At 40.4% G+C, this 16,404-nt stretch overlaps 1 protein-coding gene across 3 annotated transcripts in view; it reads left to right on the top strand.

Annotated features, from left to right (window-relative positions):
- Positions 1–16,404, top strand: part of CLCN4 (chloride voltage-gated channel 4) — a 46,751-nt gene that overhangs the window by 8,812 nt on the left and 21,535 nt on the right. For all 3 annotated transcript variants that reach the window (XM_082780133.1, XM_082780134.1, XM_082780135.1), the window contains exons 2-4: positions 4,448–4,599; positions 4,934–5,033; positions 10,935–11,122. In XM_082780133.1, the coding sequence (XP_082636259.1) occupies positions 4,448–4,599; positions 4,934–5,033; positions 10,935–11,122 (440 nt within the window). The remainder of the gene's footprint in view (positions 1–4,447; positions 4,600–4,933; positions 5,034–10,934; positions 11,123–16,404) is intronic.

The raw sequence follows: 16,404 nt of genomic DNA on the forward strand, positions 1-16,404 counted from the left end.
AGGTTGTCAGCATTTCCATTATAAATGTAATTTATCATTCTTCCACAAGACTTAGCACTAAGCTGCAGTGTACAGCTGGTCTGAATCACAAGAAGATGAGTTTACTCACTGTGGGACCTGCAGAAATGACCTTAAATATGATAATACTACTTTTTGGTTCTTAAAAAAAATAAAAATAAAATAATAATAATAACAAAAAGTAAGCAAACAGCAGAAGAGACCTACAGTCCACATACTGTCCACATACTGTGCTTGTTGGCATGCACCAGCCCATCAAGCAGCTAGCTCACTGCATTTGCACCCTGGCTTCTGTAGGCTGTCTGCACTAACCTCTTCATTGCTTTCTTTGCATAGGAGGCTTCAGTGATTACTTAAAAATTATCTGGCTTCTTTCATCATCAAGCCTCATGGTCTAATCTTTGAACTTGTGCTTGTGATCCTTACTTCCAACTCCTCTCATGCAACACCTCACAAGTTTGTAGGGCAGTGTCTCTTTCTGGCTACATAGTATTATGCACCAAACACAGCTAACTGGGAGATTTAGGATTGAGTATCAGGCTGGCCCAATGTTTCTGGAAGATATCTAGGCTTATGTGGCAGCCGGGAGAGCCTCTGTGAAGAGGCACAATTGCCAGTCTAGCACTCTGGCCTCCCATGATTTGTGAATCAATCCCTGCCAGGACCTTGCCTCATCTACAGGACCGCAGTAGTCTGACGTGGGTCTAAATCTAGGGAAATCTGCTAATTGGGCTCCAAGGAGGAAGCCTCTGAGAACAGAAGACACTTGGTTCAGTCAGACTTCTTTGTTTGGCTTTTAGCAAGAATTAGTTTTACAGTTGGTAAAGCAGAGGTTTAACAAAAATGTCCAGTTGTAGAAATACCTAAGCTATTCAGTAAAAATGATAGCTGAAGAATGAGTCTTTCCATACTGAAGCATGGGGAATGAAATGGCAGATGAAATTTTAAGTTGATAAAGGCAAAATAATGAGGGAAATGACCTGAAGAGACCAGAGAATGATAGGCTTCTGACTCTCATGGAACATATCCTGGAGTTATAGCAGATTGCTCAATGAAAATGTTGGATGTATGCCTAAGGAAAACAAATGGAACGCCAGGAATTATTAGAAAAGAATAGGGGACTAAGCAGGAAATGTTTGCCATTACACAAATTGTTTCATCAGCATCTGGAAAAGCAGTGGAAAGGACAGGAAGGACATCTAAGTCAGAACAACAAAGGGACAAAATACATGTCACACAGCAGCATAACAAGATCGGACACTTTTCATTGTATATAAGTTTTGTTGGAGTATTGAAATTCCTTAAATATTCAGGTGTTATGGCTAACAGTTGCATTTGTTACTGATTCTGTATGCAATGGAGTTGCATTATTTTTGTTTGAATTGGTAGCCTTGGACTCATTTGATAAGACATCGATGTCTACTTCTGACATCTCTGTAAGCAGTGAACAGAAATTGACACTTCTAGGGGACAGACTGCCTCATTATAATACAGGTGTCTCAAATATACCAGATGAATCACCTCTGAACAGAGTTTCTCTCTCCTCATCAGCTATGAAAGGAGTCTAGATTCTAGTATCCAGAGTCTAGAACAGATTTCTAGTCCTAGATGAGATAACTTGTGCCATGAATGCTCATCCTTTGCCATCATCGGAGTGGATTGCTGCAGTACACCTGGCTGCAGTCCATGTTTGGATGACATGTATTTGCCCTTAACATGTGTGTATTAAATTAACATATCTATAACTAAATCATTAGTATAATGCTCTAGTTGTGCTGGCAGAACTGGAAGCATCTCTGCAAGCGCTTCTAGAGGGCAATTTAGCTATCCTGAAAGAAACCTTGGAGATTGTTTCAGATGCCTAAATAAGGTGAGATAAATAATTGCGAAATAAAGAAAGTGATACTTCTGGTGCTAGCACAAAAGGTGACTACTCTATACTACTCAGTTCAAAAGTGCTGAAGCCAGATTTTATTTACTAGAATTGGGTTTTGCGTAATCTGATATCACATCTCCACTTACAAAAGTGCGGTACCTAGAGTCAAATTTCAGGCTGATAATCATCCAGCTAGCTACAATTTCTAGGTATTGGAACATTATCTAGAATTCAAAGTTTATTTGTTTCCTAAGTCTTCCATGGCCCTGTGGTCTCTAGCACTTTTGTCTCCTTGGACATGCTGTGCAGCACGTATTTCGGGGGTAGGTTCAGGCTGAGATTGTAATTATCCTACATACTTGTGGTCTGGCCTGGTATTATCCATCATAAAACTGTCATGTGCTGGGCATTGACAACATACTTAAAAAGCTATTTTTTATGTGATATAACTAGCATGTTGGGTAATTTTCTTGTAGCATTAAGGAGAACTTGCCAACTCTTCCAGCACAATAGTTCCCAGAAGTTTGTTTATACAGCAGGGGTACTGCCTGGGTTCAGGCAAGCAGTCTGAGCTGCATGCATATTCTTTGCAGGTACTTCTTCACTGTATGGGAAGAATAGGTTGAAGTAAATGACCTGCAAAATATCAGTGTGTTACAAAATCATACCACGGTCTAATTCTTTCACCTCATTTCAGCTTCCCACTCCAGTCCTCTGTCATGGCTTACAAGACACCGAACTCAAGATCCATTTGCAACTTCAGCTCCCAGGTGTCAGCCGCAGCATCCTGCCTTTGGACTCTAATTTCCCTTAGCAAATGCAGGAGTGTGCTCTCATCTGTTTTGCTAAGTACTGCTATTTTCAATTGTCACTCCTCTTAGCTGCTGCTTTTTAAATTGCCTCCATCTTGTGGCAGCCTATTTGTGCTCTGCAGCGCTGTGTGGGACACCTGCTCTGCATTTGGTTTCCTTCCCCAGCCTGTGACTCCCTTGCTTGATTCTCTTGCAGAAAAACATGCCATGGTGCTTGGAGATTACTTGATTTCCGCACTTAAAAAGTCTTCTATAGAATTATAATGATGACCTGCTGTTTGCCTCTAAGATAATGTTTTTCTCAGCTGCTTGTGCTGAGCACATTGGCTGTGCAGTCCAAAAAGTCCTACCCAGTGGAGTGCAAAGGAGTAGACACTGACAGAGTTGAGTATTCATGCTTGTTATATCCCTGAAGTCAACACCAGGGAAAAAAAATTAATGGATAGGATTCAAGTAAAACAGTCGAAAATGGAGAGAGAAGGGGCAAAAGGGAAGTAAATAAAGGGGGCTAAACACATCAGCAGAATGGGCGGGCAGTTTATTTAAAGCTCATCTGTCACGTTTTTTCCTTTTTCATTTGCAGAATTGGGAAATTTCCTCAATGATCCATAGATCCAAATTCTGTACATGTCAAATCACTACGTGCCTATCTGAAGGAGGTGTATGGGTTGTAGTAGTTAGTACTGTATTAGCCTTGTCAGCAACCTGCAAAAGTTATTGTTGAGTACAACAAGGGCTTGTAGGCTTTGCAGAGTCAATGAGTCAATTCTGTACAACCTTTAAAGTCTGTATCTGTCACTATTTTTTTTTCTTTTCAGGTGACACTAACCTAATCTACTGTGATTTTATTTTTCTTTTTTTAAATGTTTGCCCTTTCAGATTAAAAATCCTGGCTACATTCCAGAAGACCCTGTTTCCCAGACACCTATTTTAGGATGGATAGGATTATGTCACTCTGTAGAGCAAGACATCTTTGTCTCTAGGAGCAACCTAGATGGTTCTTATAGTCTAGACAACATACTTTTGGATGGCTGAAGTTAAGTTGGATGAATCCAACCCTTTGTGCCTAAAAGACTTTATTTAATAGATTCTCATGCTACTAAGGGCTCCTCTCCTTGGGAATGATGTCAGCTTTTTCTGGAACCTGTCATATTAGTGACTGCTTTGGGACCTGACCCTGTAAAGGAGATGGTAATTTTTGCACCTAGCCAAATGTTGCTAAGGTCTCTGTGGGCAAGAGAGGTACAGTAGTTACGAGTTAACTTTTTCAGGTGTTGCTATTGTGGATTGCATGAAGTAGATGTATTTCCAGGGCTTCTGTAAACCCAGAAGAATGATAAATGGTATTGAATCATCATTTGTGTCCTGAGCTGGTAATTCTGCCTACTCAGTGACCTCCCAGCAGACAGGGTACATCTTCCAGCATGTGATCAGGATGTAACATTGCAGAAGAAGCCCAGAACTACCCTGGGTTTTGGGGCTATATTTTCAAAAAAGATAGTATATCTGCATTAAGACACTGTGCATTTTATGTATGCTTTTTAGGGTTTGCTAAGCTGTTTTAGCAGTCTTCAGCAATTCCTAGTGGCAATGCATAGATTTCAGTAAGTGCCCACCAATACTGCTGACCCACGGTCTCTTAACTTCATGGTTTGTGGAAGGATTTTGGAAAACTTGATTCTGCCATGTCTGGCAAAGCTGCACAGATTTATTGAAATTCTTGTTTTTCCCCTACTTGTAGACACTAATATGGTCAATGCAGGAGAAATGAATGGTTCTGGTAACCTGATGGATTTTCTGGATGAGCCTTTCCCCGATGTTGGGACTTATGAAGACTTCCACACCATCGACTGGCTGCGAGAGAAATCACGTGATACTGACCGCCATAGAAAGGTAAAGGCAGCGTCTTCTCCCCGAATTACAGCCATCCTGGCTGTGAGAGAAACAAGCAGGTTTCTAAAGATTTTGCTTCCTCCTTTGTTGTATCACTTGAGGAGGACTTATAAAAATAAGGACGCAAGATGTCTTGGGTTTGTAAATATGAAACTGCTTCTGGCAACTTAAATGTCAGGCCATCACTAAAAAGTGATTAGGACTGGAGAGAGCAGAGAGTAGAGGAATTGTATACACTTTTGAGTAGGTTAAATCTTTTTTCAGTTTAAACACAATGCACTAAAACTCTGTCAGCCTGAATCAGCCATTTATCTCTCTAAATGTATTATTCCAGATTACAAGCAAGAGTAAGGAATCCATATGGGAGTTCATCAAGAGTTTGCTGGATGCCTGGTCAGGATGGGTTGTAATGCTTCTCATAGGACTACTGGCAGGTACGTGTGTGTTAACATTCATTATGCCTGGAACCATTTCACTGAAATTTGCTGCAGTGCCATCTGTTTCTCTTTTTACTTCATTGTCTGTTCACTGATGGTTCAAGCTAAAAAGGCAGTTATGTATCCATGCAGTTATAATACTTAATAAAAAATACCCGCTTGCAAAATCTCCTGCTGAGTGCTGACCTAGAAAAATGTTATTCTCCAGTAGAGGGGTTTGTCTGTTGTTTTTGAAAATATGAATCTGAGTACTTTACACTTAACGGCCTACTTTGGCTTTCTGAATCTTTGATTGACACGAGTCAATTTTATTGGTAGAGTTTTTTTCCTTATCTTCGCTTAACTGAACTCTGCAAGTAGATATTATAATGAGGGTGAAGAAAATCGTGGTTGTGTACAATCAAAGGGGAGCTTTGTAAATCATCATGTTCACTGGGTTATCTTCTTTACACATGCATGAAGGGAAAATACAGTTTCAGACTTAGTTCTGGATTTGCTCCCAAACCAGACAGACATTACATATTTAACAACCTGCTCAAAATCAGATGGCAAATTCATTAATTGCCTGAATTGCTCCGGTCTTCTACTCAGTTTAGCTTAGCACATCTTCCAACTTGGAAAGCTGCACTTCTATTACCAAGTTGAAACAGCTGCCATTTTTTATGCTTTTTCAGTGATGTCAGGGTGCTCTTGTATCTTGGTAGAAGCTTGATGCAAAGCTTCACAGTTTCCAAGCAGTGCGAATTTCCTGCTTGCCAACTGTCAAGTTTATATGTTTATCATAGTTGTTCAGGAGTGTCAGAAGTACTGGGGAAGTTTTTGAGAAAACATAGCTGAAGTGACGTTTTGGCAAATTATGCTGTTTTATAGAGATACATTTGTTTCCACAAAAGTTGTGATGGGAGAGTGAGATGGGAAGAAAGTCTGACAGACTGTGTACTACCAGAGCTGCTGAGCTGTCTTTAAAGCCTGGGTTTGCCCTCATCTAGGATGGGGAATTCTGCTTGCAAGTAAAGCTAGAGTGAACTTTCAGCAATGGCCTTCCCCAGGCCAGCTGGTAAACCCCTTGGTCATATGGGGAATGTAGTATATACTCACATGCTCTCTTTATAGTAAACACATACCAGATTTGTTTCAGTTCTAACTCACAATGAAAGCTCATTCCAACATCCTCAAGGTTGGCGCAACCCAGAACTGATGAGGTCTGGTAAAGCTCTAATGCTGGTATATCCAGTTCTAGGAATAGAAGGTTATTGAGGGTAAGCTGGAGCTGAGAAGTGTTAGCTGTAGAAACCTTTTCAATGATGCAGGTGCAGAAAAGCACAACTTACCTGAGAGTCAAGACTAGTCTGTTTTTAAATTGGGGTAAGATCTTGTGAATCAATGAGAGAACAAAAATTACCAGCATGCTCGTGATCTGGGCTGTAGACTTTGCCTGCCATTGAAATGATGCATGTTCTCTGTGCATCCAGCATTTCTGGGACAGGACAAAGGTCGAGAGTCACCACCTCAGCCTTAGTGAGAGGTCAAGCACCCCTTTGATCTGGGGATTATTGATATGTGGATGAGGTTTCTAAACCAGGTTTGGAGAGGGAGGAGATGAGGCCGGTGATGCAGTTGAATCACTTTCCCTCTCTGCTTGAAATATTAGCAGCTCAGAAACATTGCCTGCCTCTTGCTCTGCAGCAGCCTTGCTCCTCCATGGCCCCTCTTACCCTGCTGAATGGGCAGAAGCTGCCTCTGCTCTGAGGGGAGCAGCGCTGCACTGGGGAGCAGCCTGGCTCGGCTGTGGGGTTATGTCTTGGGCAGCTGAGTGCAGACATTGCCAGGGGAAAGGACAGTGGATGCTGAGGAGGGAGAAAGCAGCAGCAGTATTCTCCAGGGCATGAGGGGACTGGGGAGCACCCTGCGCCACCTGCACCCCTGCTGGGGATAGAGGCCAGCAAGGTGGGACTCTAGAGGGGAGGGATGGCAGGAGCCTCCATGTGTATCTAAAGGCACTTGGAAATAAAATTAGGAGTTTAAAGTTAGCTTAAATAACCTAGCAGCCTAAGTCCCAATAATTTGGTCAATTGATTCTTTCAGGTTTTACAACACTTGAAGGGCTGCACCTCTGCAGTCAACACAAGCTGATGTGGCTGAAGGAAATGATCCTTGTTCTGTGCTGCCCTGCCATTGGGCCCTGTTGCCTCGTGTGTGCGCAGCTGCAGAGGGGGTTGGACTTGGGAAGTGTCCTGGTGGGAAAAATGGATTTTGGCCAGATTTGTTTTCAGTTGGATCTGTCGGCTCAGCAGGGTTGATCACCACAGGGCCATACACACAAGCAAAATACTGCTTATGGGAAAGTACTATGGAGGGAGGAAGGACAGGACCATTCTGTTTGGGAGTAGCCCTCAGTCATGCTATTTTTGGCATTCTTTGTCAGTCCCATAAAAGCGTAGGTAGGAAGGGGAACTCCAGAGGAAGTCTGCTCCAGCCTCCTACTCTCGGCAGAGCCAGCTTCAGAGTTAGAGCTGTATGTTTTGAGTAACACCGAAGTATTTAAAGAACTTAACAGCAACCATTTGGGATGAGACCAAAGTTTCATGAATGAATGTGTGAGCATACACACATAAATTAGCCTTAGTGGAGCCCCTCGCTACCACTGCAGCCTGACATAGGTAGCTCCACGGCTCTTTCAGGGCTGTGTACTCGCAGTGTGCATCTCAAACCTTAGGTGCTAAATGGAGGGAGCAGACAGTGTATTACACTGTTACATGGAAATGCACTGAGTAGATTCTGGAAATCAGGCCTTGGGAGCTTGCTCATTTTAGAAAGGGGAAAGGAGCAGTAACACCCACAAATATTCACTGTGGAGATCAGATGAAAAGCTCACAAGATGCTTTAGAAAAAGAGTATTAACTGGGCTTGTCTCAATCAGGAAGGCTGCACACTTTTTGGAGAAATATAAAGCAGTGTAAGGCCAAAAGAGCCTAAAAATTTAGGATGTGAGTGCCAGATGTTTAGGGACCCATTTTTTAAGGAATGCTGAGTTTTTATTTTGCCCTTCCTGCTCACATATCCATGATCATCCCCCAACCTAACCATTACTAGCCAGCTGAAGGTACATGCTATTTATGCTATTTACAGAAGATGATCAAAAGAGACTTGATTTTCTAAAACTATGCATCAGAAAATACAATCATACTAATGCTAAAATGCTCCAGTACTGGAATTGGATGTGCAATAATCCCTTATGTATTTCAGTCCCTTGCCACTTGAGTGATGCAGTTTTCTTGTTTTATGTTATTTTTATGGAAAAATATGTTCTCAAAGCAAAATTTTAGCGTTCTCATTAGAGCATTAAAAAGGATGTGTGGCTATCATCAACCAAAAAAAGAAAAAAAAAAAAAAAAAAAAAAGGAAGGAGAGAGGTAGAAAGCTATTATCTGAAATGAAGTTCAACATTTTCTGGCTTTGGAGGCTCATTATTTTTCATTCTGGGCAGGAGGATACATAGATCGGGGAGCAAGTTCAGCTCCTTCAATGAAATATGGAGATAAACTTACACTATATTACAGCAATGCAGTGACATGTCTAGACAGCCATGATAAGCACAAGAAATGAAAGGACTGAGATACCGAACAGTCTGCTACCTCCATTAATTTCACTTAAAGTTGCAAAGATTCAGAACTTGTAAAATTTCTAGCTCTGGTCATGTGGCTTAAGATCAATAACTATTGCACCGTTATCCTGCAAGTGCTAGCCTTCTCTTCTCATGATTTTCTTCTCTGTAAATCTTGTGTAATAAATCATACATAGCATTTTCTTCTTTATGTGGATCCCAAATCATCTGGCGAGATGGATTAGATCAGCTGCATAACTGAGTACAATTTCTTAGAGGAACTGTGGTGTACGTGAGCTTGTTGTATGAGAGAACTGAACGTTCTTTCCACTCTCTGTTATTCACTATATCAGGGGAAAACATTCAAAAGCCTGCTTTCCTTTGCCCCTTCTGCTACGCAGCATTAATATTGAACTGCCTGATTACACATGATGTGAGTTTTGAAGACTGGAGTGACTAGAGAGAATGATAAAGGTCCATCAACAGATACAAGAGGCACAGCACTTGGTGCTGATGTCCAAGGGCTCAGGATTCTTTGTGCTATTTCCTGAAACTCAGAGAATTGGAGGAGAATTTAGAGTTTACTGTAAAACTCACTGAGTTACACATGCTGATGTTACTAGCAGCACAATGATTTCCCATCATCTAAAAAACACCATTCATTGTTTCCATATAAATTTGGGAAAATGGAAAGGCTAAGCAAGAGAAAGCCAAGCTCTGCATGAAAGAAAATCGCTGATACAGGCATCAATACTCCCTGCTGTAGCCTTTTTTTTCTGTGGTCTTATCTAATATCAGAGTATATTTCTTTAGACTATTCCTGTACAACAAAAATTCTGCATTACTGTTACAGTGATTGCTTGTCAATGTGGTGACAATTATCCTTCTTAAGGAAGTGAGAAGACATATTCACGTATAAGGTTCTGTGAACACTTGATCTTTTTTTCTTTTCTGTTCTGTGAATAAAAAACATGTTGTGTATGCCTCAGCTATTTGATTTTTTTATTTTTATTTTTGTTCTTTCACAGAAATGAAAAGCAGAAACCTTTATTTCCAGGTCCAATGAACTTGCTGTTGAAGACATGTGTGCCCTAGCTACTAGGGGAAAGAGGAGCAAGCCCCAACCCTTTTTCCCCACTTCATTCGATTGCATTCTCAGCAAGAGTCACAAGACTAAAAGTTTTGGAGACATAAACCAAACCATTTCATTTTCCAAAATATTTTCCCGTATTTTAATCCAACTGAAATGAACCAATGAATTCTGTTCAAATTCGTTACTGGTTTCCTTGAAATTGTACTAATGGTGACTAACAAAAATGTTGTTGAACTCCTGTGAAACAAACTCATTCTTTCCATTGTACCTGAGAGCAGTTTGGAAAACATTACATGAATTTGCTGTCGTTTGGTGGTTTAATGCTTTCCCAAAGTAGGCATATAGGGTTCACATGTAAGCCTGCCATTTCTGTGTTCTGGCTTCTTCTGGCCTCTGCTATCCTGCTGGTACTGCGTTAGTGGCTGTGGGGACACATCTGCTTTGACAGTGCCAGTGCTGGGGCAGGTCATCATCATCTGTGACAAAATACTCTGGAAAACCAAGATTTCCACAGGGGTCTTGCCACATGAAGTTTACACTTTTGCATCCTCTAGCCACTGGATGTCGCCGTAGCTCTGTGTAGTTACCAAGACAAAGCTTGCTTGGTAAAGGTTACTTCTGTAAAGGGAGGATTTGAAGTGTAATTTTATTCTGTGCGTTTGGATTGGTAATGAATGTTCGCATTGAGAGTCTGATTCCATTAAGTTCACAAGGCAGAATTTGGCATCCGTACTGTTTTTGTACTGAAATCATCCCTTTAAAAGGTTGCTGTCTTGGGACCAGAAAGGCTATAGGAAAACAACCATATCCTCTTCCTTCCCGCCCCTGAAATACACCCAGGGTGGTTTCAACCCTGCTGCCTAGTACTTGCATACAGTCCTGCTGGTCTTTGTCAGACTGTGCACCTGCTGGATTGGGCCCAATGTTCGTTATGCCATCCCTACTTGGCACCTGGACAGTATGAAAATGGCAGTATTTAAAATAAATGCTTTATGAGAGAACACTGAAGGTCTGACAACACATTGTTGTGGCTGGTTCTTTGCAAGCTCACTGTTTCTCCCCATTCTTTGGTGCATTCATGTTGCAGCTGCTGCCCCACATCATGTATTTTTTCTTTCATTATAAGCAGCTATATTTTTCTCATGACTTGGTATTTTTTATGCCACAGCTTATTTTTCTGCATTTCTTTTTTTTTTTCCAGGCACGTTAGCTGGAGTGATAGATTTAGCTGTGGATTGGATGACAGACCTGAAGGAGGGTGTCTGCCTCTCTGCGTTCTGGTACAGCCACGAGCAGTGCTGCTGGACGTCTAATGAAACTACATTTGATGACAGGGACAAATGTCCCCAGTGGCAGAAGTGGTCTGAACTTCTTGTAAACCAGTCTGAGGTATGGAAGACATGATTAGGCTGGGGTCAAAGCAGGCCAGTTAATGAACTTTTTCATACTTGCTGATGTTCCCTCCAGAGAGTTTCTCTCAGAGTCATGAACTGGTGTTGGTGGTTTGCTTTTTTTTTGATTACCACAAACAGTATTTGCATAACTTGGGATAGGTCCCACTGTTACAGTGTCATGTGTGATAGAAATTGGAAAAATGCAAGATCTCTCTCTCTTTTTTTTTAATCAGTGTTAAAACAAAAGTGTTTCATAACACTCATAACATAACCACCGGGAGACCTTAGCTGCTATCCAAACTTTTCTTTTAAACACAGTTTTATATGAGAAAAAAAGATCATCCCTGCAAATATATTTAAAAGGAAATGTTCATGGTTGCAGATGGATTTTATGTATTCAGATGTTGTGAACTGTACTGCAAGCTGCATAAAAACTGCTTGTTGTGACCTTGCAATCAATTTCTTTATTGGATAGCAAAATATTTAGATAGTGCTGAACACTGGGGAAATAATGGCCTTACTGGGAAGTGGCCAAATTTAAAAATTTGCAGGGGGAGAGTAGAGGAGGGGAAGAAGCTGATCCAGATTTATACGAAACTTATATTGAAAAAACTTTTTACTATCCTTTCTTTTTTATTGTAGTAATTTTAAATACAAATAATGCTGTTTCAGAGAAAAAAAAAAAAAAAAGAAGAAGAAGGTTTTGCTTTTTAGGTATCAAAAGTAGCCTTTCTGTACACTTTGTGGCAGATGATATTTTTATGACATTTTATTTCCACCTAAACTATTCAGTGTATTGAACAATACTGATTCCTTCACAACCTCACAATTCTTTTTTTTTTTTTTTTCAGAATTATTAGGTTGAAAAGAATCCCTGATTTCTACAGGTGTCTAGGGGGCAATATTGAATGTGACACAGGGGTAGGATGGATGTGGCATTGAGGATAATTGGCTTATGGAATACTGAAGTCTGTAATGGAAGTCTCTTTTTTGTAATACTTGATATTTCAGTTTAGTCACTAATAGGGAAGAAAATATATACTTCAGTGACATAAATCTTCTCCAGCCAGGCAATTAAAGACTGGGTGACTTGGAGAGATTGTCTCAGATCTTCCTGCAGTTTGGATATTGTCTGGCCCTATAGAAAATGCTTCAGGAAACCTTAATTGCTGTACAAGTTTGTCATTCACATTCACTTCAGTGCCGCTTTAGGTTTATAGTTAAAGTAATACTAGATGAGAGTGTCTGTGAATACGTGTAGCCCAAGTTTCCATACTTTTAATTAACCATAGTGAAAGTAGTGGGGTGCTTGCTGTTCCTGAACATTCCCACCACTTAATCACAGGCAGAAATCTCTCTGTACAGCTGCCAGTCCACAATGTCAAACTTCCCTTTGCCAGAGGTTTCCTAAGTCTGCACTTTCCTTCATAAACAGATGGTTCCAATGGTTGTATCTTTGCACCAGTGAAGAAATATTACCCTGGTATAAAGTTGCAGGACTGGGGAAAAGGTTGTAATTTAAGCGAACAAAAAATGTGGGAAGGCTAAAAAGGGGGAGAAAGTTACAATTGTTATGGGATTTGGAAATCCTGTGCATGTGTTTGACATGCTGTTACTCTGAAAGGCTGGAATATTTAAACAGAGCATATCCTTGAGAAAATTTACTGCTTTCACCTGCTACACAAACTCAGCAGCCATGACTATTGCATGCTGTGGCCTAGAAGAAAAGTATCATCTAGGTAGACAGTGTAAAGCTGCTCACTTTATATCCAAATCAGTCTTCTGACCTCTTAGTATACTGTCACTGTGGGAAAAATAAAAAATAAAAAATCTTTTTGGCTTAGTTTTAGGCTCTTTCTCAAAAGGAAGGTGGCTCTAAGATCTATAGTTCTCTAACTGCTATGGACACTGTAATATGAATAAGATGGCTGTCTATCACTGTTACATAGAAGTCCCAGGCAAAGATCAATAATACCTCCATAGAAAGGTGAATTTGGCAAGCAAAAATTCTGCTCTGTAGCAAAAGGCTTATGATATGGGCAAGTTCTACATGAATCTTGTAGCTGTAAAGGACTCTAGGAGGGATCAAAATACACTGAAAATTATTGAGTTTCAAGGGATATATATATCCTAAATATATAATATTGCTTGACTTTGCACTCTGTGTTTGGGTAGCTGCCCTATAAAACAGCATTACACAGAAAGACTAATTTGGAGCACATTTTAGACAAAAAGTTCTCTGAGCAATTTCCCTAAAGGTACTCTGTTCAGGCATGTCTTCTTTTTCATGCATGACTGTGACTCTTTCTCATCATAGCCAACTAAATTTGGCATTTTGAGGGCTAAGATTTTGACCAGTTCTTCCTTGTGGTTTTGCTGATTTATGTCAGTGATAAACCCTGTACATATGTTCTCACTGAAAATTGTGACATTTTCTATGTCATCTCTTGAAAAATGTTTTCATTCTAGTCCTCCTATAAAATGAGCCCAAAGCAGAGTCTTGATATAAATTGTTATGAAAAACATAATAGCATGTCAGAAACACACCAGACTGTATTTTCTTCCCTAATCACTGTTTTGTAGGCCAGCAGTACCCTTCATCCCTCTGGTCATGAATTGCTTTCAAAGAGCATATGAAGAGTGTTGTGATGCAAGAGAGTTTCAAAACCTTCAAATTCACTGGAGCTGTGTGTGTGTAAATCGCAACAGATGCCACCTACTTCAGCTAGCTTGTTGGCACTATCTAAAGCCTCAGAGCTTCTGCAGATCCAAATTGTTCCAAACCTCAGCTGCGTTGGAGCTGAGGACTGTTTCTAATGCCTTGTGTCTGTCCAAGTTAGAGGGAAGGACCATATGTTTTCCATGGCTCATGACACTGGATCTGGACATGGCTCATAACACAACCGTAGGTCTTTGCAGAGTCACAGACTTATTTTGGTTGGAAGGGATCTCTGGGGGTAATCTGGTCCTACTCCCTTGCTCAAGCAGGGCCACCTACAGCAGGTTTCCCAGGACCATGCCTAGGCTGCTGGATCTGCTGTCACGAAGCTGAGACTTGCAAGACAAGGAAACCTTTCTGTATCTTGGACCCAATTCCCAACTTTGCAGCCTTGAATCTGTCAGTCTTTGAGCCCTCAGGACATACATTGCTATAAAGTCCACAGGAGGGAATCTGTAAGCTGTGACATCTCCAGTTGAGTAAGAGCTGAGCTCTTTGCTTCTGTAGTAAACAAATATTGGCCAGCAATGGGTTGCATCCTAAGGGATGTGTTTTATCTCAGTATTTTGAGTTTACGAGAGTTGTATTCAGTTGTGTTCCATTTGTACCTAAATAGGACTAGAACCAGATCTGAAATCTTGCTAGGTACTTGCAAGCTAAAATATAAAGTTTTGCTCAGTTCTATGGCTTACTTCATCTCTATTGCTGCTTGGGTGAGTCCTCTGAGCCACTGGTGGAAAAGGTCTTAACAGAATCATCTCTACTGATGAGCTTTTTTGGTCTCTGATTCCAGTGTAGAATTTCACTGATTCAGGACCTTACTAACGATATATAATGGATGAGAAATCATTTATTTGCTATACTGAGTTACTACTAAATAGCTTCCCAAAGGTTTTATTACAAATCATTAGAAACTGCTGCATCTGGACCAGTAGAATGCCAGATATCTGGAGAATGTAACAATGAGAGTTGTCCCAAGGGACAAGACTGAACTGGCCATATGGACTCCTGTGAGGTCTTGCCACAGCGGACTAGGTGTATACGTGATTGTGGTAATGAGCTAACATAGTTTTCATTTGAATTCTGAGTTGTGAAAGAAGAGGAAGCAAAAGGAAACAAAATTAATTTGACTGAAGTGAATTTAGAAGCAGAACTGCAGCTTTACCTCAACATTGTAGGGCAAATTTTTGTAATGGCATTGGTCTTCTTTGGAGCTAATCCAGATCCACAGATGAGTATTTTGCCCTGGGGCAACATATTCAGAGTTTTCTTTAGAGGAATAGTAAATATTGCCATAGCTGTTTGTAATTGAAAGCACTAGGAGAAGACATTCATGAAGAAACGAGACTATCTTCAGCTGTAGCAACAAAGATCCATGATTGCTATAGACAGATGTCAATCACTTGTAAGTGGGGGATCTGTGACTACCTAGTCTCCAGGGCACTGGGAGATGACATTGTATTGATCTTCTGCTTTTATTAGCAAGACCAGCTGCTAACATCAGCAAGCACAAGAGGAACTTAACAAATTGCCCTTCTTTCAAATATATCCACAAGGGTAAGGGCTTTTCAGTTGGATAGAGACCAGGAAAATGAGGCTTAGCAAGCCTTCATGTTGTTAAAGGTTAATTTCTTTCAGGCTTGCAAACACAAAGACCTCTCAGTACTAGAGGTTTATTATTATTATTATTATTATTATTATTATTATTTATTTTTAAATTATTATTATTATTATTTTATTATTATTATTTATGACTAGGAACTGGGTCTGGCCAGCTCTGTTAGCAGAAGGCATGGTACAACTGATTAATGCCTATTTTTCTATTTGATTTGCCATAATGTTGATATCCAGGCTGCTGTCCTGCAGAGCAAAGGCAAGAGCCTTGATGTTCTTCAGCAGCTGGGCTTGTATCCGGTAGGAAGAGTTCACTTAGAGGTGAAGGTTTCATACCAGTTCATGCACTGAGGTTCATTTTATTTTTTATTCTGTAGTGTCGTGTTGCTGGAGGAGATTATTTGAAGGCTTAAGCTCCTTGCATTAGTCCAATGCCTCTGAATCTGTTCTCTTTTGTTTGTGTAGGTGGGGTTTTCAAAATTCTTCTCAAAATTATGCTTGCAAAGAAGGAGAGGCAATTTAAGGCAGACTTTAACAACAATTTTTGCTTGACCTTTGAGGCAGGTAGAACACTTGAAAATAACTACTGACTATGCTTTTGCTATAGGACCACTACACAGTCAACCATAGCTAATGATCGTTAGCATTTCCATTCTGTCAGTAAAGATGATTAGCCTGCAGATTGTTTTTTATTGATGACTGGAATACTTCTAAAATATCATGGGCAAATGATTGTGATGTGTGTGAGTTGGGTCTGTTAATATACTGTGTTTTCAAATTATTCTCAACTGTATCATAGATAGTGTGTTACAGAAAGAAAGGATTTATTTATGCTTTCACCCTTCTACTGGCTAACTAAAGTGGCTGCTAATATGAACAGGGATACAGTCGGAAAAGATCAGCACCTGACCTTTGAATACCAGCCCTCAGAAAAAGATGTATCA

Source organism: Aythya marila (genome assembly GCF_965140915.1).
Source record: "Aythya marila genome assembly, chromosome: 1".
Classification (NCBI taxonomy): domain Eukaryota; kingdom Metazoa; phylum Chordata; class Aves; order Anseriformes; family Anatidae; genus Aythya; species Aythya marila.